This window comes from Scyliorhinus canicula, chromosome 5, assembly GCF_902713615.1.
Source record: "Scyliorhinus canicula chromosome 5, sScyCan1.1, whole genome shotgun sequence".
Classification (NCBI taxonomy): Eukaryota; Metazoa; Chordata; class Chondrichthyes; order Carcharhiniformes; family Scyliorhinidae; genus Scyliorhinus; species Scyliorhinus canicula.
Genome location: NC_052150.1, coordinates 54,009,102 through 54,037,004, shown reverse-complemented (window position 1 = coordinate 54,037,004; position 27,903 = coordinate 54,009,102). Strand labels below are relative to the sequence as shown.

At 45.2% G+C, this 27,903-nt stretch overlaps 1 protein-coding gene across 1 annotated transcript in view; it reads left to right on the top strand.

Moving 5' to 3' along the window:
* The window catches only part of sirt5 (sirtuin 5), a 51,645-nt gene extending 24,109 nt beyond the window's left edge, over positions 1-27,536 (top strand). The window contains exons 5-9 of the mRNA XM_038797091.1: positions 4,680-4,767; positions 5,457-5,510; positions 7,170-7,293; positions 23,045-23,160; positions 27,172-27,536. Of these exons, the coding sequence (XP_038653019.1) occupies positions 4,680-4,767; positions 5,457-5,510; positions 7,170-7,293; positions 23,045-23,160; positions 27,172-27,247 (458 nt within the window). The 3' untranslated portion in view covers positions 27,248-27,536. The remainder of the gene's footprint in view (positions 1-4,679; positions 4,768-5,456; positions 5,511-7,169; positions 7,294-23,044; positions 23,161-27,171) is intronic.
* The last annotated feature ends 367 nt before the right edge of the window (positions 27,537-27,903 follow it).

Here is a 27,903-nt window from a genome sequence, read left to right as displayed (position 1 = left end):
GTCTATCCCTCTCGCTCCTCTCCCTGTGTGCCCGGATGGATATCAGCTCCCCACGAATTACTGCCTTCAGGGCTTCCCAGACCATCCCCACCTGAACCTCCCCCGTATCATTCACCTCAAGGTACCCCTCAATACTTGCCCGGACCCTCCTACGCACCTCCTCCTCCGCCAACAACCCCACATCCAACCGCCACAACGGACGTTGTTCCCGCACCTCTCCCATCTCCAACTCTATCCAATCCTCGCAACCCCCAACCCCTAGTTCAAGTCCAGTTTCTATAAAGCACCTCTTTCGTCCGATTAAATCCGGACCGCCGCTTAGCCACCTCCGCACTCCAATCCTGGTAGATCCGTACTACCCCATTCTCCCACTTGCTGCTCTTCACCTTCTTGGCCCAGCGCAGCACGCACTCCCGATCACTGAACCGGTGGAACCTCACCAGCACCGCACGCGGGGGTTCATCTTCCTCAGGCCTCCTGACCAGCACCCTGTGCGCTCCCTCCAGCTCCAAGGGCAGATGGAAAGACCCGGCCCCCACTAACGAGTTCAGCATTACAGCCACGTAGGCTGTCAGGTCCGACCCCTCTAGCCCCTCCGCAAGGCCCAGGATCCGCAGGTTTTTCCGCCTCATACGGTGATCAAGCTCCTCGAAGCGTTCCTGCCACTTCTTGTGGAGTGCCTCGTGCCCCTCCACCTTACTCACGAGGACCACGGCCTCCTCCTCTCATTCAGTGACCTGCGTCTGCAACTCCTTGATGGCAGCACCCTGGGTGGACTGAATCTCTGACAGCCTTCTGTTCGTTTCCTGCAGAGAGCTCAGCACCTCATCCTTGAATTCTTTAAAGCAGCGCAGGAGATCAGTTTGTTGCTCCTGGGCCCACAGCCTCCAATCCTCTGGGGCTCCTCCGGTGGCCATCTTGGATTCCTTCCCTGTTTTTTCTGAGGAGCTGCTGCCGTTTTTTCCCCCTTTCCACTCCGAGTTCGAGGCATGGACTGCGGGGAAAGTTGTTCAGCACACCTTCCCCCACCGGGAGACGTCGAAAAATTTCCGTTTTGGGCTCTCAAAAGAGCCGAAAAGTCTCTTTAAAACGGGAGCTCCCAAATGTGTGACTTCTTACTCCATCACAGCCACCGGAAGTCCCAAAATCACACCCTTTTTTGACGCCAAGTGCTGAAGAGCAGCCCCTTGAGGTCTGTGTTTAGCTCAATGACCAAGGTTTTAAAAAATTATCTTTAATATTTAAAGATTATTCGGGCACTTTTCAACTGTTGGAAACTATAAATCACATTTAACACTTTTAAAATACTTTTAAAATTTGTGGAAATTACCTTGGAGGTGACCAGTGAAAATCTATTACATAACAAGGTGGAGTTCATACTTTTGAATTTAAAATATAATTTGCAGTTTCTTTTTCAATTAATATAATAATTTAGTCATCCATATATCTAGGCATTTATGCTGTGATTTTAATCCAGTGAAAATTTGTGCAGTCATAGCCTAAGTTTTAATACTGCAATTAAAATTTAAAGCCGATCCATTATAATTTAATAAAATGTGTGTAACTGGTGCCAAACTAATCCTGAAGAAGATTAATCATTGATATTTTTGCCTGAATTACATAAATAATGACATGATCTCTTTGGTCATCCAGTGTAAAAAATGAAATGTTCCAACCAAATGCAATGACAGACAATTCAACTTGATAGGCAATTAGTCTCAGCAGCCTTAACGTCTAAGGATCCAGTCAGCATGAAAATTGCTTTAAAGCAAATCGTTGTCTAATTAGATCAAATATACTTCATGTTATTCTTTTCTTGATTATTGTAATTTGGTAAATGGTCATTCAATCAGTTTGGTGCTTTTGGGTGGCATGGATTAAATAGGAGCCAACTGGATTTGGAGATCCATCACTTTTTCAGAATACGACGGTTGCATTTGAGCTGGGTTGTTGGTTTGGGTTTAAAGGTATACGCTCCTCAGCAGGAACTGCGCTTACTCGTAGCAACCCTGAAACGTTCCCAGCAAAACGAGGGTAGCCTCTGGGCAGTCAGCCCAAATTTACAGGTCTCTGCCCCTTCAGAAACCTGCTCCGCAAAACCATCAGCTTGTGTTCCATCAGAGTCTGCTGAGGTGTCCTGCAACTTCCACTTTTCAGTGTAAGTGGGATCGCCGGAAGTTGCAGTGCTGTTGCAGCTCTCAATTGCATCAAACATGGCACCGCTTTGAGTCTGCAAGATCCAGACAAAGCCTCCTTCTGTTAATATAGTGAGCATTATAAACACCTTTCTAATCTTTAGGTGATCATTTCAAAATGTAAGCAACTATGATTACATTTGTCTTTAATTATCAAAATTCCAAATTAAAAATCCCTGTTGCCCTTTATTCTTCTTTTAGTTCTTCATTTTTCTCTCTTCCTCTCCTCACAGCCTTCATTTGAGTCAGTGGATAATGTGAATACATGCATTAAAGTATTTAGTAAAACCAGCAACAAGGTAAATGAAATGATCAACAATAATTGAGATGGGGCAGAACAGTGGCGCAGTGGTTAGCATTGCTGCCTCACGGCGCCGAGGTCCCAGGTTCGATCCCGGATCTGGGTCACTGTCGGTGTGGGGTTTGCACATTCTCCCCGTGTCTGCATGGGTTTCGCCCCCACAACCCAAAGATGTGCAGGGTAGATGAATTGGCCACGATAAATTGCCCCTTAATTGGAAAAAAATTAATTGGACACTCTAAATTTTTTTTAAAACAGTAATTGAGGAAACAGGCCTCCCCACCAACTCCTCCAAAGACCCAGCTGCCTCGTGTTTTTCTATGTGTCTCTGATTTGACGCTCATTGAAATTATTTGTTTCTCATTTCTCATTGTTTCTCATTGGGCCTCACGGTAGCATGGTGGTTAGCATCAATGCTTCACAGCTCCAGGGTCCCAGGTTCGATTCCCGGCTGGGTCACTGTATGTGTGGAGTCTGCACGTCCTCCCCGTGTGTGCGTGGGTTTCCTCCGGGTGCTCCGGTTTCCTCCCACAGTCCAAAGATGTGCGGGTTAGGTGGATTGGCCATGCTAAATTGCCCGTAGTGTAAGGTTAATGAGGGGATTGTTGGGTTACGGGTATACGGGTTACGTGGGTTTAAGTAGGGTGATCATTGCTCGGCACAACATGGAGGGCCGAAGGGCCTGTTCTGTGCTGTACTGTTCTATGTTCTATTTGTTGACTTTTTTCTATCCTTAAATTTAATTGGTTAAGAAACCGTAAAACCTGCTGTTCAGGATATCCTGAAACATTCTGAATTTGCCACACCATTCTCAACTAATACTTCCAACCATCAATCTGAACTCAAATTCACTGCTAATCGTGAGATGCACTGCTCCAGCAATCTGGAGTGATAACTGTTCTCTCTGAAGCAAAATTCCTTTTAGAAGACTGTTGAATATTAACAATGTTTTCTAATGTCAGCAAATCTTTTGTGGTATTTCTTGCATAGGCAAAAGATAGATTATTTAGTGAGGTGTTACGGAAGTGTATGCTGTATATTTATTTAGTAACTTCTGGACAGTCAGCCCAAATTACAAGTCTCGGCCCCTTTAGAAACTTGCCTGGCAAAACCATCATACCTCTAAACCCAAATCAACCCAAACACAGCCATTGGATGAATTTGCTTTAATACATAGATACAATAGAAATACAGTTTGTGAGGAAAGACTTCAGGGATGTGATCCACAGAGCCAACCGATGGCCAGAACGCTGAACTGTGTTAAGATAGTGGGAATTGAACATAGAACTGTTGATTTGGAAGTGCACACGGACCTAAAAACATGACCAAAAACTTGTAAACAAGATGTAATGTTTGTGAAATGGAAGTGTGTATATATACCCTTCACTGTTTATCATGCATAGGTAAGTTATTAGAAATTGGTCACATTTTCCATACTTTATCGTCTGACATACATATTCACTATCTCCACACAAACCCCCTCAGTACACCTAGTTTCTTGCTTTCTGGACAAAATGTCTTCGGGGACTGTGGTTACGAACGTTAAAAACTCCAACAGTGGAGCATTAACATTTCCCTAGGTGATTGGTCTGTGAATCCCATTCCTAACTGATGCACTAGCCTTTCGAGTCTAGAAGTCTATTGTTTGGAAAGCTCAGTTGTTAGGTAATTTGTTGAGCAGCCCCAAGCAATTCATGGATTCTCCAATCAACTGCTCAGGCGTGCAACAAATTGAGACTGCAGGTTTAGTAAAGATAATGAACATTTAACCCTTTCTGACTGGAGGGTGCAATTTTTTGGAAGCACAGTTTTGAAGCGAGCAAGGTATCAGGTACAGTGATAAAATATTAAACATAACTCAAAAAGCATTCCGGACTGGATAGTTTACTGTGTACTTGAAAATAAACCACCAGTTAATATAAAGTTATGGCAGTATCCTATAAAAGGAGTGTCACGCCACTTTGTAGTTGTGCTGACATGTGAGCCACCAGGTATTTGGCCCATCAATCCTCTCACCTTTAGGATGACCGACTGGTATTCATTAGAGCTGAGAAAAATCTTTTTAACACTAATTTGGAGCAGATGTATTTTTTGTAACTTGTTTTCTCAATTCCTTACTAAACTTGTATGTTCATGCTTTAATGTTTTGTTTTAATTTTTAATCTTTAATTTTGTTCTTTTAGGCAGTTTATTCAAAACACGCTGCACAATCTGTAAACATGTAGCAGAGAATTACAGAAGTCCCATATGTCCAGCTTTAGCCGGAAAAGGGTAATGACTTAATAGAACTAACTTTGAGGTGCATGTGATGATTCTGTAAAACTAATAACACAGTGCAGCTAAGAAAGCCAAATTGTAGTCTTCACTGTTGTTTGTACTTGGCATTCCAACCCTGAAGGAATGCAACGTTTTGCTGGCTTGTCTGAGGGGTAAAAAAGATAGAAACCAGCTTAAAGGCTGGGAATCCTTTTTGATGTCTTGAGCATGTTCTGTCCAGTCAGTAATTTCTCTTGAGATCTGTGGTTTGCAATGTCCTACTTAATCCTAACTTTGCATGATTAATTTTTGGGGATGAAGTGAAGAAAAATGTGATAAAGTCCAAAGATGTGCGGGTTAGGTGGATTGGCCATGCTAAATTGCCCGTAGTGTCCTAAAAAAAAAGTAAGGTTAAGGAGGGGTTGTTGGGTTATGGGTATAGGGTGGATACGTGGGTTTGAGTAGGGTGATCATTGCTCGGCACAACATTGAGGGCCGAAGGGCCTGTTCTGTGCTGTACTGTTCTATATTTTTTTTTTAAAAATCATTTTTTTGGAAATTAGATTAAAGCTTGTTTACTGGGAATAATCAGAAGAAATTGCTGTGCATTTGGCAGATGTATATTGAAAAACTGCAGAATTGTGTTTTAAGGAAGCTGGAAATCTTGCTATGGTATATTTATGATGCTTCTTAATTATTTCTAGTGCACCGGATCCCAATACAGATGATGCCAAAATTCCAGTTGAACATCTTCCCAGGTAATAGTGCTAATACCCTCACATATTGATCACCGAACATATTACAATACACAATGTACTAGGCACTGGAGTAGACCGTTGGATCCTCAAACCTGCTTCACCACTCGATAGGTTGACCTGATTGTGGCCTCAACTCCATTTTCCTGTCAATCTCCCCGTAACCAACCATTAACCCTCCCCCAACCCCCTCAGTCTTAAATGTGGGACCCTTAACTTTTATTAAAAATACTCGAGGTGTAATCTTGCTGTACCCCTGTACAACTGCAACAACGCTTCCTTTCTTTTATGCTCTATTCTCCTTGCAATCAACACCAACATTCCAATTGTCTTCCTAATCACTTGCTCTACCTCCCTATTAACTATATATTAAAACAAATGTAATTGCTACATTCTACACTGTAAAATCAATGCAAGTACATCACACTGTAGACTGTCTCCTCCAGGGAAGGACTCATCAGACTAGTTGACGAGAACATTTTAATTCACCAAATTATTTCCCCATCAAATGGTTTAGAATTGACAAATGGGACACCTTGAAATTATTTGGCACCTTCCCACATTTCTTGGGGCTCTTCAAAATGAATTACGTTGAAGTATCGTAACTTGTTTAATATAGACTTGATCCAGTGGGGTTTCTAAGTACCTCCAAGATTGCTGTACTGCAGGATTGTGATATCTGCTTATTCTGCAAAGTTCTTCTTGCTGTTTTTGAGAATGGAATCTCTAGAATAGAAATGACAAAGGCCTGGGATATCAGTTGTCTGACGAATTGGCTGGGAAAGGTACATAATCGGGGGAGGATAAAGATTAGGGCAAGAGAGTAAAGAGCAATGTCTGTGAGAAATAAATTCTGTGTTGATAGGCTCACCAAAAGTACTGGATGAAAGATTATAATGTGATCTACAGTCCCATTTCTCTGCACGTTTTAATCCTCCAATCCCAGCCTACTTGGGACACTCTACACCACCTTGGTATCCCATTTTTCAATGTCTTTCTCCTTCCTTCAGCTTATTCTCTTTGCCATCTCCCTGCCTTTCAAAGTCTACTCAAGACTTTCAATGTTGGCAGTGGTTTTGCTCTCTTGATAGTCTTGGTCCTCCTTTCCCCATCTGCTTTTGTGTATATTCGTTGTCCCCTGCAAAGTGCTGTGACATATCTTATTGCATATAGTGAATGTTGGTGAAGGTTGCTAACTTTCTCAGCAGATTAAGTAAACTGAGAATATATGATCATGCACGTGGAGCATTAAACACGGACTGAAAAGCTATTCCTTGATCCAAATGCTCCTTTGTTAATTTGGTTTCTGCTCTCTCAGCCCATGTGTTATAGTCAGATGTATGGAACCAACTAGGAATGCTCAAGTAAGGAAGTAGTTTTAATGTACTTATTTTTAAGGGGCAGGACTATTGGCCCAACGTAGTGGGGTGCCAATAAAGAATTGGACGTAGGTTTGTCCCTATTCTGCTCTCCCCTTGCTATGAACCATGAGCTGGATTTCCATCTTTAATTTGTGGTGGTGATTAACAGGGTCTCTAGAAGCTCGTACAAATATCTGTTGAGAGTATGGAACAGCTTTTCTCTATAAATGTAATGTTAAGACACCTCTATGTGATTTTGATAGGTATTTGGTAGAGTTCAATTTTCTGTTTATTTCTTTAGGTGTGAAAAATCTGGCTGTAATGGTCTACTTCGTCCACATGTGGTGTGGTTTGGAGAGACCCTAGATTCTGATATACTGATGGAAGTGAACAAGGAACTTGAAATCTGTGACCTTTGTCTTTTAGTAAGTTTTTTTTTGTTACTACACAGACAGGATTGTTTTCTGAATGTGACTCAATGTCGATGAGGGCAATATTCCTTGATAGGGCAGCATTGTGGATAGCACAATCGCTTCACAGCCCCAGGGTCCCAGGTTCGATTCCAGCTTGGATCACTGTCTGTGCGGAGTCTGCACATCCTCCCCGTGTGTGTGTGGGTTTCCTCCGGGTGCTCCGGTTTCCTCCCACAGTCCAAAGATGTGTAGGTTAGGTGGATTGGCCATGATAAATTGCCCTTAGTGTCTAAAAAGTGCCCTTAGTGTTGGGTGGGGTTACTGGGTTATGGGGATGGGGTGGAGGTGTTAACCTTGGGTAGGGTGCTCTTTCCAGGAGCCGGTGCAGACTCGGTTGGCCGAATGGCCTCCTTCTGCACTGTAAATTCTATGATACTAAAAAACAAGACTCACTAAACTAGTAGCATGGTGACCAGTGCTTTTTGTAGCTAATAATGTAAAAGTATAATTGTTGAAGCTCCACATTTGAGTGGCATTACTTGTAACTGACATAAAATAGTATGAAAACATCATAGAAATGCATATTTGTATCAATTATAATTTTCACACTGCTTACGTTTAAAACTCAAATCAATGACATAAAAGGATGCCATGAAGTTAGGCAATGATACTGCTTGTCTTGGTTGATGAAATAAATTTATCAAGCTTTATTTCTCTTGACTGGCCAACTATTAAACAGGAAGGTGTCTTTTGGAAGATATCTTCCACATTCAGTAGTGGAATCCTTGTAGGTTCTGAAACACTGATACAAAGTGGAAAACATCATCCTTTCAAAATCAAACTGATCTTCCAGGTAGATCCTGATTCAACTAAAATGTACAGGACAATTACTGATTCATTAGTTTTTTCATTAAGTGAAAACTCTAACTGTTATGACCACCAAGACTTAAATTTGTAAGAGATGGGACTTAAACTAAATATAAATTATATCTTGGATTTGGGGCATATAAATTGAATAGTGATTCAACTCCTCAAGCCTGTTCTTCAATTCAACCTGGTTACCCCATATCTTCACTCAATTTACCTGCACTAGTTCTGTGTATCTCTTACAATTTTTGTTGGACAAAATATTTCAATCTGTGTTCAAATTTAATTAACCTATCCTCAACAACGTTTTGAGATTTCCACCCTACGTTTTGAAGAAGAAGTGATTGTTTCACAACATCATCCAGCCCTGAAAAGCCTCGCTTTATTTTTAAGGCTGTTAGAATCAAAAAAGTAGACAAGGATCAGGCGTGGTGAGTTCTGTTAATAGACTTTATTAGAGATCTTGAGGTGGCCGGGAAAACAGGTCTGCCCTAACACCACGTCAGAAATCAAACAGAACTCATCTTGGCTTACAGGCACAAGGGCGCAATACATTTTTAGTCTCTTTGCTCTTCCCACTATTTTCTAGCCTCGCCCTTCCCTAACAAGTAATGTTTATTCAAGACCCTCAAGATCTCCATTTGATGATAATCCTTATTATTGTCACACGTAGGCTTACATTGATGCTACTATCCTTAATATCCGAGGAGTCTCCGGTAACCTTTAGAATTGGTAATAGGTCCCATTTCTAGATATGTGCTAGCCAGAGACTCCATCCTCTAGGGGAGGAATTTATGGCTTCTAATTCCTTTTCTCCGATAATGGCTAATGCAGCAGCATGGATTCTTATGAAAACAAAGGGTCAGCCTCTCTCATCACCTATCTGGCCATGAGGCCCCAACTAACCTCATACAGTGAACCTAGAAGTTGCCCCAAACCATTTTACTTTTAATGCAAAGGATAATATGGGCACCACTCCTAATTCACAGAATATTTTATAATGCTTGGTGTATTAGATTATAATATGAATTATACTTAAGGTTATACAAGGTGTGTCCTTAAAATAAGTGTATATCCATGATTACCATTTATAAAGGTTATACAGAGCGAATTCATAACATAAATATGTGGCACAGATTATAATGTGACCTACACCACTCCCTATATATTTTTTATTTCATACATAGTGTAAAATAATGATAGCTAAAACTTATGTCATTACAAGTAACCATATACTGTTACAGAATCCAATACAGAGCCAAATGTAATTACTTCTTCTTAACACTTATAAGACACATCATTATGTTAGCATCTATGTTTCTACTTCAGGACTCTGATATCACAGTCCTCCACTAATTGCTGTTTCTGCTGATAGCAACATTGGAATAGACCAGTTGCCTTGACGGATTAGCACTCCTGTGATAATTGTCTGTCCTTCGTTCATCTGGTCTCAGGCCTTGAATCAATGGGTGTCATAAACAGCCTTCTGGTTTTATTAAAAGTCTCATTCAGCTCGGCCATTCGGATAACACCAATCACGTATCCTGCAAACGCTACAGGTTCTGTTATCTGAAGCGGAGGCCCTTGTCTACTGCCTCTTAGGTTATCTTCACTGGCCAATCGGACAGATGTTGCTGAGGCAAAAGTAAATTACGTTTCTGTCAGCATGCTGTAAGTTATTTCTGAAGGCAAATAGAACAACACATGTTTAATGAGCAGTGACCAATGTCATTTGACCATGAGCTACTCCTAAGAGTAAGCAAAGCAGATGAGAGGGGCCAGCCTCCTTAGGTTAGGTCTGGTTTGCATGTTTTGTCCAAAATTAAATTTAGCTGAATTAACAGACAATCTGTTCTGTTCTGACCAACACAAAATGGAGGAACAATCCAAAATGGAGGTAAACCCAAATTCCGAATCCTTCAAGGCTGTATACCCTTCAGTTTATCACAGCAGAAAAAATAGTTTGTCTACCTTATCAACTCCTCTTAATCATAAGTTCAATTAGATTGTTCAAATTTAAACCAGACAGGTTGACTCCAATTGGTCAAGGAATTACCCTGGGGTGAATAAACCATAGTAATTATTTTGTTTAGTTAAAAAAGATGCAAAAGTGTGGACATGCCCCTACTGTCTGCAAAGAACAGAGCCTTGTGTGTCAGTATATGTGACTTTTAGCATGCATAAGTAAGCCACACTGACCATCTTAAATTGGTTTTCAGTGTAATTGTTAGGACAGTCAGGATTGTTTAGCAAGTGTTGTCCAGTTGTGGAATCAACTCTAATGTTGGACACTATGATTTGTATTTTGCAAGCATGGGTTGGTTGAGAATGGTCAGTACTTTGCCTGTTATGAACAGCCAAATGGACGTGCCATTTGATACAATCTGCCAGTCGTTGGATTGTGTGGGGTTTACATATCTGGCATCACACCGGCATTGAAATTCATATATCACATTACTCATTAGTGTGATAGGCAGAACATCTTTTTGGCTTGATAGCAACATTCTGTTAGTTGAGAATACCGTTCTTATTGCAACTGCATAGTACAGCAGCAAACAATGGCCCGCTTCATCTGTTCAAATTATCTTTCCTGAGGTGCAATGCCTGGGACTGAACGCAATACTCTATATAGGTTCCACCAGTGCTTTACATAACCGTTGCATAACTTCAACTTTTTATTGCAACCCCTATGATGGAAGCTAACATTTGATTAGCTCTTAAGTTTTTTTTACCTATGTATTAATTTTTGTGATTTCTGTACATGGACCCCTAAATTAACCTGCTCGTTCACAGCTCCTCGGCACTTGGATCAGACTATTTTCCATCTTGAGCCCAAAGAGGATGATCTCCGATTTACTATCACAAAAACATGGTTGACGGAAGGGCAGGACTGGCAGCTCAATATTCTGGGATATAGCATCTTCAGGCAAGAGGGGGTGATGTAAATGAGGAGATGGTGTTCCATTATTGATCAAGGAGCTGATTACTGCATTGAGGAAAGAGGCCAATCATGTTGCTGGGAATGTGCAATAGACCCCCAAACAATCGGGGATGTCGGCAAATCTCAGAGAAGTGTAAAGATAATAGAGTAATAATAATAGGGGATTTCAACTTTCTCATTATTAATTGGGATAGTAGTGTGAAAGATTAGAGGGGTCGAAATTCTTAAGATGCATCCTGGAGAGCTTTTTGAGCCAGCATGTAGAAAGTACTACAAGAGAAAGGGGTGGAATTGGACCTGACTTTAGGGAATGAAGCTGGGCAGGTGGTAGAAGTGTCAGTGATGGTGACCATAACTCGATAAGATGTAAGGTAATTATGAAAAAGGACAAAGATGGACTAGAAGCAAAAGTTCTGAATTGGGGAGGGCCATAAGACATATGAGCAGAATTAGGCCACTTGGCCCATCGAGTCTGCTCCGCCATTCAATCATGGCTGATATTTTCTCATTACCGTTCTCCTGCCTTCTCCCCATAACCCCTGGTCCCCTTTTAATCAAGAACCTACCTATCTCTGTCTTAAAGACACTCAATTAATTGGCCTCCACGGCCTTCTGCGGCAAAGAGTTCCACAGATTCACCACCCTCTGGCTGAAGAAATTCCTCCTCATCTCTGTTTTAAAGGATCGTCCCTTTAATCTGAGATGGTGTCCTCTGGTTCTAGTCTTTCCTCCAAGTGGAAACATCCTCTCCACGTCCACTCTATCCAGGCCTTGCAGTATCTTGTACATTTCAATAAGGTCACCTCTCATCCTTCTAAACTCCAGCGAGTACAGACCCAGAGTCCTCAAACGTTCCTCATATGACAAGTTCTTCATTCCAGGGATCATTCTTGTGAACCTCCTCTGGACCCTTTCCAAGGCCAGCACATCCTTCCCAAGGCCCAAAACTGCTCACAATACTTCAAATGTGGCCTGACCAGAGCCATGTACAGCCTCAGAAGTGCATACCTGGTCTTGTATTCTAGCCCTCTAGACATGAATGCTAACATTGCATTTTCCTTCTTAACTGCCGACTGAATCTGCACATTAACCTTAAGAGAATCGTGAACAAGGACTCCCAAATCCCTTTGTGCTTCCGCTTTCAGAAGTACTTCCCCATTTAGTAAATTTTAACATAATGCAAAATGTGACCAAGGCGGACTGACAGCATCCACAGTGATGTTCCCATAAAGATAAATGGCGGGACCAATGAGTCTAGAGAACCCTGGATGTCAAGGAATATACAGGATTGGATAAGGAAAAAAGGGGAGGCTTATGGAAGATACCTGGGACTCAAAACAGTGGTGCCCGGGAAGAGTATAGAAAGTGAAGAGGGATACTTTTACATAAAAAAAAACAATTAGGAGAGCTAAGAGGGGGCATGACAAAACCCTGGCGGGCAAAATAAAGGAAAATTCCAAGGTACTTTGTAACTATATTAAGGGCAAGACGGTAACCAGGGTAAGAGTAGGGCCCGTGATGGACCAAACTGGCAATATGAATGAGAAGCGAGAAGATGTAGGTGAGGTTTCAAATTAGGTTTTCTTTACATTTGTGTATGATACAGAGAAGAATGTAGATCTATAAATTAGGGAGGGGGTCTGTGGTATAATTCAACAAATTAACATTGGGAGGAAGGAGGCATTACTGATTTTAGCAGGCTTGACAAGATGTATCCCAGGCTGCTGTGTGAGGCAAGAGAGGAGATTGCAGGTGATGAGATGCTAATTTTCAAATCCTCTCTGGCCGCAGGGGAGGTGCCAGTGGACTGGAGGGCAGCTAATCATAGAATCCCTATAGTGCAGAAGGAGGCTATTCAGCCCATCAAAGTTGCACCAACCCTCCGAAGAGCACCCTGCCTAAGCCCAATCCCTGTAACCTCATCTCAGGGCAACGTAACATAGCCAATCCACGTAACCTGCACATCTTTGGACTGTGGGAGGAAACCGGAGCATCCGGAGGAAATCCATGCAGACAGGGGACGAATGTTGAAACTCCACAGAGACAGCCACCCAAGGTTGCAATCAAACCCGGCGCTGTGAGGCAGCAGTGCTAACCACCATGCTGTCTCTAATGTGGTACCATTATTCAGAAAGGGAAGTAGAGATAACATCTGTGGTAGGGAAATTATTGGAAACATTTCTGATTTAGAAACATAAAAAATAGGAGCAGAAATAGAGCATGCAGCTCTTCGAGCCTGCTCCGCCATTCATTATGATCATGGCTGATTATTGTGATGAATGTAGGAATTTCCGATGTATTCTATAGGTATTTGGTGCAGTAAGGGTTAAAAGTTTGGGTGAGTGTGTGAGACTGCTGCAGCTATATTTTAAAATAAATTGTAGTTTGAAAGGTTGGGAGCCAGGGATGCAATTAAACCATTGTAAAAACCTTAGGGTATTAGAATGCTGTTTTGATTAAGGGGATTCCTTGCGGAGTTAATTAGATTTCACGGTGGTGTCGTTAGTGGGTGGAGCTAAGGCATCAGGCATTTTGCAGAAAACAGTTCAGTTCTGATCTGAATGAAGCTGTGACCAGAAGTTGAGCAGTTTGCTGTCACTGCAGTTCAGTTAAAAGAGATTAACAGTCTTGAAAGTGGTGCAGACTTGTCTGAGAACAAGCTGAGAAGCATCTTAAGAAATACAGGTAGAGTCTCTGCATGGGTCTGACAGGAGTCAGATCTTATCTTTAAAGTAGTGTAACATGATCCCTTTCTGTTAGAGATGAAAATATTCACACAAAGGCCTGAGGATGAGTAAAGAAGCAGTTTATTATATCAAAATTCTGGGAGAAAGGCCTGAGACTCCGCAGCCACAGCTAGTATCTGGTTCTGGTCACCTCACTATAGGAAGGATGTGATTGCACTAGAGATGGTTCAGAGGAGGTTCACCAGGATTTTGCCTGGGCTGGAGCGTTTCGGTTATGAAAATAGGCTGGAGTTGTTTTCCTTAGAGTAGAGAAGGCTGACAGGGGACATGATCGAGGTATACAAAATTATGAAGAATATAGATAATAGGGTGGATGGGAAGGGGCATTCCCCCTTAAAGGGGTCAAAACTAAGGGCCATAGATTTAAGGTGAGAGAATTTGAGGAAAAACCAAGAGGGTGGTGGGTATCTGGAATTCACCGTCTGAAGTGATGGTCGAAGTGGGAACCGTCGCAACATTTAAGAAGCATTTAGATGAGCACTTGAAATAATAGGGCATACAAGGCTACAGGCCAAGTGCTGGAAAATGGGATTAGAAAAGATAGATGTTCAATAGCCTAGCCAGGCAGGATGGGCCAAAGGGCCTCTTTTTGTCCGCAATAACTCTTATGAACTCCAGATTTTGCCTGTTCTCTTAATTTCCAATTTAGCTTTGACAAAGTGAAGTAAACCACATTAAGCTATCTCTACCGTTCAGTATGATCATGGTTGAACGTGCTGTACTTTCTCACCCTTCTCACAATTGCCATTGTACGTGGCATTTTAGATCCTGTGTGGAAGACTGATCAGATGCACATGACATGCCAGATATAACTAATAGGGGTTACATTTTTAAAAATAAATTTAGAGTACCCAATTGTCCTTTTCCAAATTAAGGGGCAATTTAGCATGGCCAATCCACTTAACCTGCACATTTTGGGTTGTGGGGGTCAAACCCACACAGACACGGGCAGAATGTGCAAACTCCACACGGACAGTGACCCAGGGCTGGGATTCGAACCCGGGTCCTCAGCGCCATAGGCAGCAGTGCTAACCACTGTGCCACGTGCTGCCCCGACCTACATTTTTTAATGTCACATTTTACCTCAAACTGAATGCAGGTTCCTTTGCAGCACAAGAAGATTTTATTAAACAGACTGATGTTCTTCTGGATCATTAGGTGCACTCTATCCTGTGAATCATGTCTGTGAGATCCTAGCTTCCGGATGGAATCTAACAAAGATTCTGCGCTTGAGGCTTAGTACACAAAAGCCAATAAGAAATGTTGAAAGCAGTTTGTTTGAGGAGTGGTTGTCTGTCCTTCTACGACCTAAGATCTGAATTTATAACCAACCTGGACTGATTGGATTCTTCATTCTTTCATTACGGTTACGAAAATCTTAAAAGGAAACGGTTTGGATGTTTCAACCAAATTGCTAGCGAGTGTGGTTTGATGACACAGAGTTGCTTGCGTATTGACAATCTCACTTTGGCTGTAAAGATGGCTAATGTATGGAAATAAAAAAGCTTACTGATGCAACAGGGAGTACACAAGTATGTATACAAGACATAATTTTGGCAGAAGAGATAGTGCATTCTAATTCTATCCTGCATTATACCAGTGCTTCTCAAATATTTTTGTCCATGGACCACCTATGTGGGTAAAAGGACTCAACATTCACCTACCCATCCTACCTCCCCCACTTTCGCTTTCCACTGCAAAAATGTCATCACAGCTTTTGACGAGACACTAGTGAAGTTATATTTGGTTCCAAGCTAGAGAGCTTCATTCTCATGTCGGGCTCCACATTTCAACCAGTTCCTCCTCTTTGCTTCCAGCCCCACAAGTGTTAAATCTGTTCACAGATTTACGTTGTTGGGAATGGCAGCAGGTTTTCGGAGGGGAGGCACTAAGTCCAGGATGCTTGGACCATACCTGGAACCAAAAGTCTGTTAAACTTTACTTGTTGAATATTAGCTTCAGGCACTCTAAAGGACCTTGGCCGTTATTGGAGTGGCCAGAGCCCCAGAGGCTGTCTCCGTCATTTTACTTGCCAACGAGCTCTGAGAGACCTTCGATTCCGTCGACAAACATCTGCCGTCCACCTTCTTTCCCCTGACTTCTCTGGGAATTTCAATCATATAGGATCCTTATCCCATTAATTATGTGGGTGTTCTAGAGAAGATACACCCTGAAATTGAGAGAAATTGGCAAAAAGTGCAGTAATCTAGTGGGAGCCACTGGCTGCACATATTACCCCAACATTATGCCACCGCACACTTGGCAATTGGTAATTAAAATAAAATTTGTATTAAAAAAAAAAATGAATATTAGTAAGGGTAATGATGCAAACATCAGACGACTGCTGAATGTGATAATGAAGCCATCTGGGGAGAGACACCAGAGGTGAATGATTGTCTCTCTGGGCGCAGAAAAGGTCTTTGACAACACAAAGTAGCATAGTGGTTAGCACAGTTGCTTCGCCACTTCAGGGTTCCAGGTTCGATTCCCAGCTTGGGTCACTGTGTGGAGTCTGCACGTTCTCCCCGTGTCTGTGTGGGTTTCCTCCGGGTGCTCTGGTTTCCTCCCACAGTCCAAAGATGGGCAGGTTAGGTGGATTGGCCATGATGAATTGCCCTTAGTGTCCAAAAAAGTTAGGTGGGGACTTCCGGTGTGCATCATGAAGTGAGTGAGCACACAGAGGCAGCTCCTGCCTAAGGTTGCAGAAAAGAGCTCTTTTTTGGGCAGCACGAGTTGGAATTTCGATGAAAAGGCGTGGGTGAATGTTCAAGGAGTATTTTCCCCCAGGAATAGGATGTTTCTTGGTTATCAGACCCTCAGAAACAGTGCAAGATTTGTCTGAACAGCAACAAACAAAAGCCTCTGCAAGCATGCTAGCGGGGGAAGGGCCAGCTTATAGGTCTCAAGCTGACCTGAGGGCCTTTATGAAAGCTGAATTCTAGCAGCAGAGGGAAGAACTGTGAAAAGATCTCACCAAGGCCATTGAAGAAGCGGAGACGGACTTCCGGTAGCGGTGATGCGGAGCTAAGCCGCACGTTCAGTGGCTCCCACTATTTTCGGACTTTGGGGTTCTTTTAAGGGCTCGTAGTGGTGCTGTTTGGAATTTTCCCCGTGTGGGAACACTCCTTCTCAGATTCTCCACCGGTGGATGGCCTGGACTAGGAGTGGAGCGGTCAGAAAACCGGCTATGCAGTTGCGGCTAAGCCGCACCGCAGCTCCCGCTACTTAAGGACTTTTGGGCCGATTTGAGGGCCCCAAACGGCGCTGTCGCAACGAATCCCGGTGGGGGAAGGTGTCTAGAGGAGCATTCCCCATAATTTATGGTGCTCACCCGGAGTGGGGCAAAGGAAAAGGCTGCAGCAGCTCCCCAAGAAAAGCGGGGGAAGAAGGACAAAATGGCGGCCGGCGGAACACCCAAGGACTGGTGGAAGTGGGCGCAGGAGCAGCAAGCTGCTCTTCTGCGCTGTTTTGCGGAGCTGAAGGCCGAGTTGCTGGACTCACTGAATGCGACTACCAACAAGCTGCTTGGAGCTCAGGCGGCCCAGGAGGTGTCTATCCGGGAGTTGCAGCAGCAGGCCGCTGAGAGGGAGGAGGAGGCCGTGGAGTTGCACGAGGCACTTCACAAAAAGTGGCAAGACCGCTTGGAGGAGCTGGACGTTCGCACGAGGCGAAAGAATTTGAGGATCCTGGGCCTGGCGGAGGGGCTGGAGGGGTCGGATCTCCCGTGGTATGTTGAGCTCGTTGATGGGAGCGGGGTCCTTCCATTTGCCCCTGGAGCTTGAGGGAGCTCACAGAGTGCTGGCCAGGAGCCCTAAGGCAAATGAACCCCCGCGGGTGGTGCTGGTGCGGTTCCATCGATTTAGTGACCGGGAGTGTGTGCTGCGCTGGGCCAAGAAAGAGAGGAGCAGCAAGTGGGAGAATTCGGTAGTACGAATCTACCAGGACTGGAGTGTGGAGGTGGCAAAGCGGAGGGCCGGGTTCAACCGGACGAAGGCGGTGCTGCATGCCAAGCAGGTCAGATTTGGAATGCTGCAGCCTGCGCGTCTGTGGGTGACATATAAGGACCGGCACCACTACTTTGAGTCCCCGGAGGAGGCGTGGGCCTTTGTACAGGCGGAGAAACTGGACTCGAACTAGGATCTGGGGACACACTATGGCCGTTGCTGTTTTCGCTGTTGCTGTTCTTCAATTTTGACACGTGTTTTTTTTATGCTGCTTTTCTTTTTGCTCTGTTTCCGGGTGGGTTTGTCTGTTGGGTTTGTCTGTTGGGTATGGGTGTGGGGTATGTGGGGAACGTTGGGGGTATGTGCTTTATATGTTCGCTTCTGTACGGGGCCGGGGGTTGGGGTGAAACTGGATTTTGAGGAGCTGCGTCGGAAGGGTGGGGTGTGGCAGTGTGAAAGCGCGGGCTTTCCTCTGGTTGTCCGCGCTGCGGGGCAGGGGGGGGCGGAGCTGGAGGTGGGGACGTGGCCTCTACTGGTTTTCTTTCCCGCACCAGACGGTGCCAAGGAGGTGTGGCAAGAGGGGGATGACCCCATGCCGGGAGGAGATGGGTTTTGGCAGGAGCTGCCGGGTTAGCAGAAGTCAGCTGACTCACGGAAGTACCATGGCGGGTGCGTCGCGGCTAGGTGGGGTCCTAGCCGGGTGGGGGGGGGATACCGGGTTGCTGCTGGAATGGCCAGGAAGGAGCGGGCGTGGGCCTGGGGGGTAGAGGAGAGGCGTTATCGCCATGGGGAACGGGTCAGGCGGGGCGAGCTGGCCTGGGGCGAGCAGTCGATAAGCTATGGCTAGCCGGCGGGGGAGAGGGGCAGGTTGCTCTCTGATTCGGCTGATTACCTGGAACGTGAGGGGGCTGAATGGGCCGGTTAAGAGATTCAGGGTATTTTCTCATCTGAAGGGGCTGAAGGCGGACGTGGCTATGCTCCAGGAGACCCACTTGAAAGTGGCGGACCAGGTTCATCTGAGGAAGGGGTGGGTGGGGCAGGTTTTTCACTCAGGATTGGACGCGAAGAACCGGGGGGTGGCGATCCTGGTGGGGAAGAGGGTGGCGTTCGAGGCGGCTGAGGTGGTGTCGGACAAGGAGGGCAGATATATTATGGTGAAGGGTAGGCTGCAGGGAGAGAAGGTGGTGCTGGTTAATGTATATGCCCCGAATTGGGATGATGCCGGCTTCATGAGGCGCTTGTTGGGCCGCATTCCGGACCTGGAGGCAGGGGGCCTGATCATGGGGGGAGACTTTAACACAGTGCTGGATCCCCCACTGGACCGGTCCAGTTCAAGGACGGGTAGGAGACCGGCGGCGGCCAGAGTGCTGAGGGGGTTTATGGACCAGATGGGAGGGGTGGATCCCTGGAGGTTTGGGAGGCCGAGAGCGCGGGAGTATTCCTTATTCTCCCATGTCCATAGGGTCTATTCCCGAATAGATTTTTTTCATCCTGAGCAGGGGATTGATCCCGAAGGTGCAGGATGCAGAGTATTCGGCCATAGCGATCTCAGACCATGCTCCGCACTGGGTTGATCTGGAGATGGGGGAGGCGCGGGACCAGCGCCCGCTCTGGCGCCTGGATGTGGGGCTGCTGGCTGAGGAGGAGGTGTGTAGGAGGGTCCGGGGAAGTATTGAGGGGTATCTTGATACCAATGATACGGGGGAGGTCTGGGTGGGGATGGTCTGGGAGGCTCTGAAAGCAGTGATCCGGGGGGAGCTGATCTCCATCCGGGCCCATAGGGAAAGGAGGGAGAGGAAGGAGAGGGAGAGACTGGTGGGAGAGCTCCTGGATGTGGACAGGAGATACGCGGAGGCACCGGAGGAGGGGTTGCTGGGGGAACGGCGCAGTTTGCAGGCCAAATTTGACTTGTTGACCACCAGAAAGGCGGAGACACAGTGGAGGAGGTCGCAGGGCACGGTATATGAGTATGGGGAGAAGGCGAGCAGGATGTTTGCGCATCAGCTCCGCAGGCGAGATGCGGCTAGGGAAATTGGTGGAGTGACGGATAGGGGTGGGAATGTAGTGCAGAAGGGGACAGAAGTAAATGGGGTCTTTAGGGACTTCTACGAGGAACTGTGCCGGTCAGAACCTCCGATGGGGAGAGGGGGGATGGAGAGCTTCATGAACAGGCTACGGTTCCCAAGGGTTCAAGAGGAGCTGGTAGAGGGGCTGGGGGCGCCGATAGAGCTGGAGGAGCTAGTCAGGGGGATTGGACAAATGCAGTCAGGTAAGGCGCCGGGGCCGGACGGGTTCCCGGTGGATTTTATAAAAAGTATGCGGATCTGGTGGGCCCCATGTTGGTGCGAGCTTTCAATGAGGCATGGGAGGGGGGCTTTGCCCCCGACGATGTCGCGGGCACTGATCTCTCTGATCCTAAAGCGGGATAAGGACCCCTTGCAGTGTGGATCATATAGGCCTATCTCGCTCCTCAATGTTGACGCTAAGTTGCTGGCGAAGATCCTGGCCACCAGGATAGAGGACTGTGTGCCAGGGGTGATACACGAGGATCAGACAGGATTTGTCAAGGGACGGCAGCTCAACACGAATGTGCGGAGACTGCTAAATGTTATTACGATGCCGGCAGTGGAGGGGGAGGCGGAGATAGTGGTGGCGCTGGATGCGGAGAAAGTGTTTGATAGAGTTGAGTGGGGGTACCTGTGGGAGGTGCTGGAGCGGTTCGGATTCGGGGAGGGATTCATCAAATGGGTGAGGCTGCTCTACGCGGCTCAGATGGCGAGTGTAGTTACAAATGGAAGGAGATCGGAGTACTTTAGGCTCTACCGTGGGACCAGGCAGGGGTGCCCCCTGTCCCCCTTGCTCTTTGCACTGGCGATTGAACCTTTGGCTATGGCGTTGAGGGAGTCAGGGAGATGGAGGGGTCTCCAGTAGAGGAGCTGAAAGCTAAATGGGAGGGGGAACTGGGGGAACAGATCGAAGACGGGACATGGGCTGATGCCCTGGAGAGGGTTAATTCTTCCTCCTCGTGTGCGCGGCTTAGCCTCATCCAATTCAAGGTGCTGCACCGGGCCCACATGACTGGGACAAGGATGAGTAGGTTCTTTGGGGGTGAAGACAGGTGTGTCAGGTGCTCGGGGAGTCCAGCGAACCATGCCCATATGTTCTGGGCATGCCCGGCGCTGGAGGAGTTCTGGAAGGGGGTGGCGAGAACAGTGTCGAGGGTGGTGGGATCCAGGGTCAAGCCAGGATGGGGACTCGCGATTTTTGGGGTTGGGGTGGAGCCGGGAGTGCAGGAAGCGAAAAAGGCCGGTGTGCTGGCCTTTGCGTCCCTAGTAGCCCGGCGAAGGATCTTGCTACAATGGAAGGATGCGAGGCCCCCAAGCGTGGAGACCTGGATCAATGACATGGCGAGTTTCATTAAGCTAGAGAAGGTCAAATTCGCCCTGAGAGGGTCGGTACAAGGGTTCTTTAGGCGGTGGCAACCTTTTCTCGACTTTCTGGCTCAACGATAGGGTACGGGGACAGTAGCAGCAGCAACCCGGGGGGGAAGGGGGAGGGAAAAGGTGGGTGGGGGAGGGAAAAGGTGGGTGGGGGGGGGCGGACGATGACTATGTTTGTTTATTTAATTTAAATTTAATTTGAAGTTCTTTTGTTGTTCATTGGGGTTGGGGGGGGTGGGGGATGGGATACATGCGTCGATACAGTCTGGGGGTGGTACGGTTATTATGGGTTATTTTGTTGCATTTCATTGTTTGTCGTTATGTTTTATATTTTCTGTAAAAAATTCCAATAAAAATTATATTTAAAAAAAAAGAAAAAAAAAAGTTAGGTGAGGTTACTGGGTTATGGTGATAGGGTGGAGGTGTGGGGGTTAAGTAGGGTGCTCTTTCCAAGGGCCAGTGCAGAGTCGATGGGCTGAATGGCCTCCTTCTGCACTGTAAAATCTATGATTCTATGAACCTCATGGTTGAAACTCCTGTACAACACCCCAAGGCGAACATACGGACCAACGCCACCAGCTCTGAATACATCCAGCTACACCGAGGCACAAGGTATGGATGCCCGCTGTCCCCGTTCTTGTTCGCCCTGGCGAACGCCCTGAGAGTGGCGTGAAGCTGGAAGGGAATCCGAAGAGGAGGCAGAGAGCACAGAGTCTCACTCTATGCGGATGACCTGCTCCTCTACATCTCGCACCCACAAAGCGCATGAAATAAATCATGAAGCTCCTGGGAGATTTCGGAGCCTTCTTGGGTACAAACTTAACCTGGGCAAAAGCGAGGTATTCCTGGTGAACCCGAGAGGGGCAGGGGCCCAGATGGAGGTCTACCATTTAAACTAATCCAAAGCAAATTCCGCTACCTGGGGATCCAGATTGCCCATGACTGGACAGGGATCCACAAGTGGAACCTGACCAGTCTGATGGAGGAAGTAAAAAAGGACCTACTGAGATGGGGTGCACTCCCGCTTTCCTTGGCGGAGTGAGTGCAGATGATCAACATGAACGTACTGCCCTGGTTCCTCTCTTTGTTCAGATCTACATTCCCCAGGACCTTTTATTGCCCACTGTCATAGATTTCCTTCTATTGCTTCTTTCTTGCCCCCTCTTTTCCCCTCTTCTTCCTCACCACCTGCACCATTACAATAGAACACTGATTCTGAACAAAGCCGCGTTTCAGTGGTATTATTAGTACAATTTGTATATTTTATTTATTTTTTTAAAATTTAGATTACCCAATTATTTTTTCCAATTAAGGGGCAATTTAGCGTGGCCAATCCACCTACTCTGCACATTTTTGGGTTGTGGGGGCGAAACCCACGCAGACACGGGGAGAATGTGCAAACTCCACACAGACAGTGACCCAGAGCCGGGATCGAACCTGGGACCTCAGCGCCGTGAGGCGGTTGTGCTAACCCACAGCGCCACCGTGCTGCCCTGTACAATTTGTATATTACATGAGTATACACTTTTCTCAGTAAAGCTGCTCGTGCAAGTTAGAAGGAAACGATTCCATGTTTATGGATCTTGTCTACTTCATGAAGAAATGTTTATTGTGTGATCTCTTTCCTCTGATATCCCAGAATTGAGTTTCTAATATGCTACCTTAAATATGTTTCAGCTTTCAGCAGCGCACTAATAAAACTGACCACTTATGATCCTTTCCACTAATGAAATCACAAAGTCTGGCAGATTATCCTCTGAAAGTTTCTGCGACAAATTAGTCTTGCTTCAATTTCAATACAATCTTTTGAAATTGTTTTCGAAGGTTGGGACATCATCGATCGTTTATCCTGCAGCATTGTTTGCTCCCCAGGTGGCTGCGAGGGGTGTACCAGTAGCAGAATTCAATACTGTTATCACAGAAGCCACCACACAATTCAGGTACTACCAAGTTTTGTGTAATTTGCAAGCTTTGAAATTGTGCCCTGTGTATCTAATTCATTGACATAGAAAAGCATTAGTCTTTGTACTCATCCTGGGGACACTGCATCATACACTTTCCTCTGAACTGAAAAGCAACAGTTTACCACTGCTCTGTTTCTTGTCATTCTTTTTTATTTAAATTTAGAGTGCCAAATTCATTTTTTCCAATTAAGGGCCAATTTAGAGTGGCCAATCCACCTACCCTGCACATCTTTGGGTTGTGAGGGCGAACCCCACACAAACAAGGGAGAATGTGCAAACTCCACACAGGCAGTGACCCAGAGCCAGGATCGAACCTGGCACCTCGATGCCGTGAGGCAGCAGTGCTAACCACAGCGCCACCATGCTACCCGGTTTCTTGTCATTCGACCAACTTTGTCTCCATGCTCCCACTGTCCCTTTTATTCCATGGACTTCAGTTCTGCTGATGACCTATTATGTGGCACTTTATTGAACACCCTTTGGAAATCCATAAACACCCAACAACTGTTTTACCCTCATCAGCCTTTTCTGTTACTTCATCAAAAAATTTAAATCAAGTTAATTACACTCTCAAACCCTGTGAAATTCTGAAAGTACTGGCAGCATCTGTGGAGAAAGAAACAAATTTAACATTTCAGGTTGATAAATTCTCATCCTAGATCCTGCCTGGCTCACTGAGTATTTCTCGCATTTTCTAACTTTATTTCAGATTTCCAACATCCATCGTATTTTTCTTTTGCTTTTGTATTAGAAATTTTAAACTATTTGCCTTCAACAAATCTGTGATGGCTTTCCTTGATTAAACCACATTTGTCCAAGTGACTGTTAACTTTATCTCGGATTACGAACATCCGAATTAGGAGCAGGAATAGGCTACTTGGCCCCTTGAGCCTGCTCCGCCATTCAATAAGATCATGGCTGATCAGATTGCAACCTCAACTCCACATACCTGCTTACCTCTGGTAACGTTTTACCCCTTTGTTAATCAAGAATCTATCTACCTAGCCTGAAAAATATTCAAAGTGCCTTTTGAGGAAGAGAGTTCCAGAGACGCACCACCCTCTGCAGGAAGAAAATTCTCCTTGTCTTGTGTCTTAAATCACTATTTTTAAAAATTGATCCCCAGTTCTAGATTCTCCCACAAGTGGAAACACCCTCTCCACATCCGTCGTGTCAATACCCCTCAGGATCAAGGCACCTCTTACTCTTCTAATCTCTAATGGATGAAAACCTAACCTCTCCAAGCCTTTCATCATTAGGCAATCTGCCCATTCCTGGGATTAGTAAGGGTACACTAGTACAGCAGTTATGTTACTGCATTAGCAATCGAGGGAAGGTGTATTCAAATCCGATCATGCCAGTTTCGAGTATTTGAATTCAGTTTATCATAGGATATTTATCATCACCTGAACTGTGATTGGACCAGTGTTCTGGTGAGTCGTATAACAATGGCAGTAGAGAGGGCTTTACACTAAATTTTATTAGCTTCTCCGTTTCCCATTTTTCATGCATTTACATACATGCAAAATTTACATCCTTTTGAACAAGCCCCCATCCCTCATTTTGCTTCATAAAACCTCTTTTAATGTTGGAATTAATGGTTTGGTTTTGAATTACTTTATCTTCGGTGGGTGCTTTTTGAGCAGAACCTTTATTGATGAGAGTAGAGACTATACTGGGTTGAATTTCAGGAACTTAACGATTTTGATGCCCAGGTGGATCTGTTATTTTGCGACATCAGCTTCAGAACTCTTAATGGTGCTTTTGGGAGGGGTGCTGATAATAGTTAAATTATTGTAATCTTAGTTTTGTGTTTAAAGAAAGCTGTTTAAAAATCCTAGTTTAACCTCTCAACAAATAAAATTACAAATTAAATTTATTGGCTAGCTTCCAACCTGTTTTCTGCCCTTTTTCTGTTTCCTGTCAAGATGGACACAACATTTTTAAGGGCAGCACGGTGGCGCAGTGGTTAGCACTGCTGCCTCATGGCGGTGAGGTCCCAGGTTCAATCCCGGCTCTGGGTCACTGTCCGTGTGGAGTTTGCACGTTCTCCCCGTGTTTGGGTGGGTTTCGCCCCCACAACCCAAAGATGTGAAAGGTTGATGGATTGGCCATATCTTTTTATTAAAACAGTAAAAAAATATATACAAGGCCAAACGGTACAAACACTAATTTCATGTTGGAAAAACAGGGTACCCTCCCCTCAGTACCAGTGTATGGGATGGGGGTGGTGGTGTGGATACTCTGATTATTAAAACAGTTTACAACACGTTTCTACAAAAACAAATGGTACAGGCACTAAACTTTGCACTAGAGAGACCAGATACCCTCGCCTCTGTATCAACAGAAGGGAAAGGAAGGGGGTGGTGGGGGGAGAGAGGGGAAAGAAGGGTGGCGGAGAGGAAGGGAGTCAGGGCATTGGTGAAGGGGTGACAAATATGGCACTGCCTGAACTGTCTACAGAGGCAGAAAAACAAAAGAACCTTCAATTATGATGTGCCAGGTTCCGGGAGTCCCCCAGAGGGGGTGAGGGGCGACACAGTGTCAGGCACGGGTGAGACCCGCACCCCGCTGCAGAGCATCTCGTGCATCCTGCGCTCCCGACACTTGGCAGCTGGCACTCTTCGGACAGTCGCCCTCCGGGCCCGAATCCTCCACCACACTGAGTGCAGCGGGCAACACGGGCCTATCAACCAACTCGGGGGCTGCCTTGATCCTGCCACCGGGATCATTGACAGACAGGGACCTCCTCGGGCTCCTCCCAGGGCTCTGTGCCAGCGGGAGGCGGTGGTGCAGATGCCTGCTTCCCCCCCCCCCCCACCTCGTCACTGGAAGGCCCCGAATACAACTCCGGAAACAGGTCTGGGATGGTGGCAGAGGGTCTTCCAAACTATAACCCGCTAAGAAGCAGGGGTTTATCGCTGACCCCCTCCCCTGAGAAATTGAACAAGTCCGGGGTGCTAAATTGTGCTGGGTGGAACGGGCCCTCTCGGGTCCCGTCCGACCCCGAAGCACCCTGCTCAGGGGACAGCGGCAGCTTGGGGGGAAAAAATGGGCACTTTAAATAATAATTCCTTAATTATCTCTCATTGCTGTTTGAGTGATCAGACCCTACAATGCTGAAAACAATCAGTTTAACATTTGTTAGTGCGACTTGCTGAGAGTGTTTGTTGGTGACAGAGGAAATTCAACTTTTGAAAATCCATTTGCTTGGTGTCAGAGCAAGATTTCAATCAGATTTTATATTAATTGAAGCAACTTTGCTAAATTCCCCCAACTGTATATCATTCCTTTGGCAACTACAATTTCCAGTTGGAAATGAAGAGTAACTGAAAAAATGGAGACAGGAAAATGTTGATTCTTCCTATATTAACCTACCAGTAATTGGTTGCTTAAAACAACAGTACGATGACCATTTTGGTACATTTGAACTAAGATAGGGGTGTCAAACTCAACCTGCATGGTGGGCATAATCCAACATTCTGACATAGGCTATATTCAGGGGTTTTTCACAGTAGCTTCATTGCAGTGTTAATGTAAGCCTAGTTGTGACAATAAAGATTATTATATGTTATATAAAAGCTATTTGGGCACAGTGGTACAAATTGGTATATATTTTGGATATAATGTATCTAATTTCTGACTATAAAGTCGATGCACCCAACCTGTACGAGTGCATGTTTGCCAGCAAATTGATCTTTACTGTTTTTAGGCATACCTGGTGAATTGGTGATGCATCAATTTAAATGGGTAACGGGGCCCTTCTATATGGAAAAATTAGGTGGTGAAAGTTTTGACTAACCACCTAATTCTACAGTGATCCTCAAAAGAGTTGGGAAAGTGTTGTTTGCTTGTGTCAGCCTTCTGTAGAATTTGGAGTAGCTGAAGTGGTTTCCTCCCGCCCAGTCCTGTGTTCTTTCTATCCCTACACCTGCCCGTTCCAAGAAATAAATTGATCTAACTGATGGAATATATTTCTCGTTGCAGATTTAATTTTCAAGGCCCCTGTGGAACAACACTACCACCCGCCCTTGCTCGGCATGAAAGTGAAGTCATTTTTTAATGAATTTGTATAAATATTCACAGGTCTTTCCAAACAGTGATGAACAGGTCAAGTTATGTTTTCAAATGGTAGCACTTTAACAAATACTGGTGCTTTCAGCAATAGGTTTCAGCGAATGACGAAGGACTTTTATCGACTCGTGAATTTAATTACAAGATCAACATTTTTGTGATTCTTTGGATTTATAAGGTTATTTCTTATAAATGCCTGTTAACTGAATAGTATTGTCACAACATTCAATCATTGTATTGTACAGAAATACCTATAAATAAAATAATTGAATAATTTATGTTATTGGTGGCCCCATTTTAATTGATCTTTACCTGTGCAAGGCTGTTCCATATGAAATCTTCGTTCAAGCTTGTCTCCAATTTCTATTTGACAGCAGATGGTATTTATCTGCACCAAAATTGCCCTTAGTGTTGGGTGGGGTTGCTGGGTTGTGGGGATAGGGTGGAGGTGTTGACCTTGGGTAGGGGGTAGGGTGCTCTTTCCAAGAGCCGGTGCAGACTCGATGGGCCGAATGGCCTCCTTCTGCACCGCAAATTCTATGATCCATGATCAATTAGATGGGAAGGTTTTACTTTCACTTGCTTATTGAATTTGTAAAAAGTGTAGATTTCTACTATTGTACCTTTTCAGTGTGTTGCAGCACT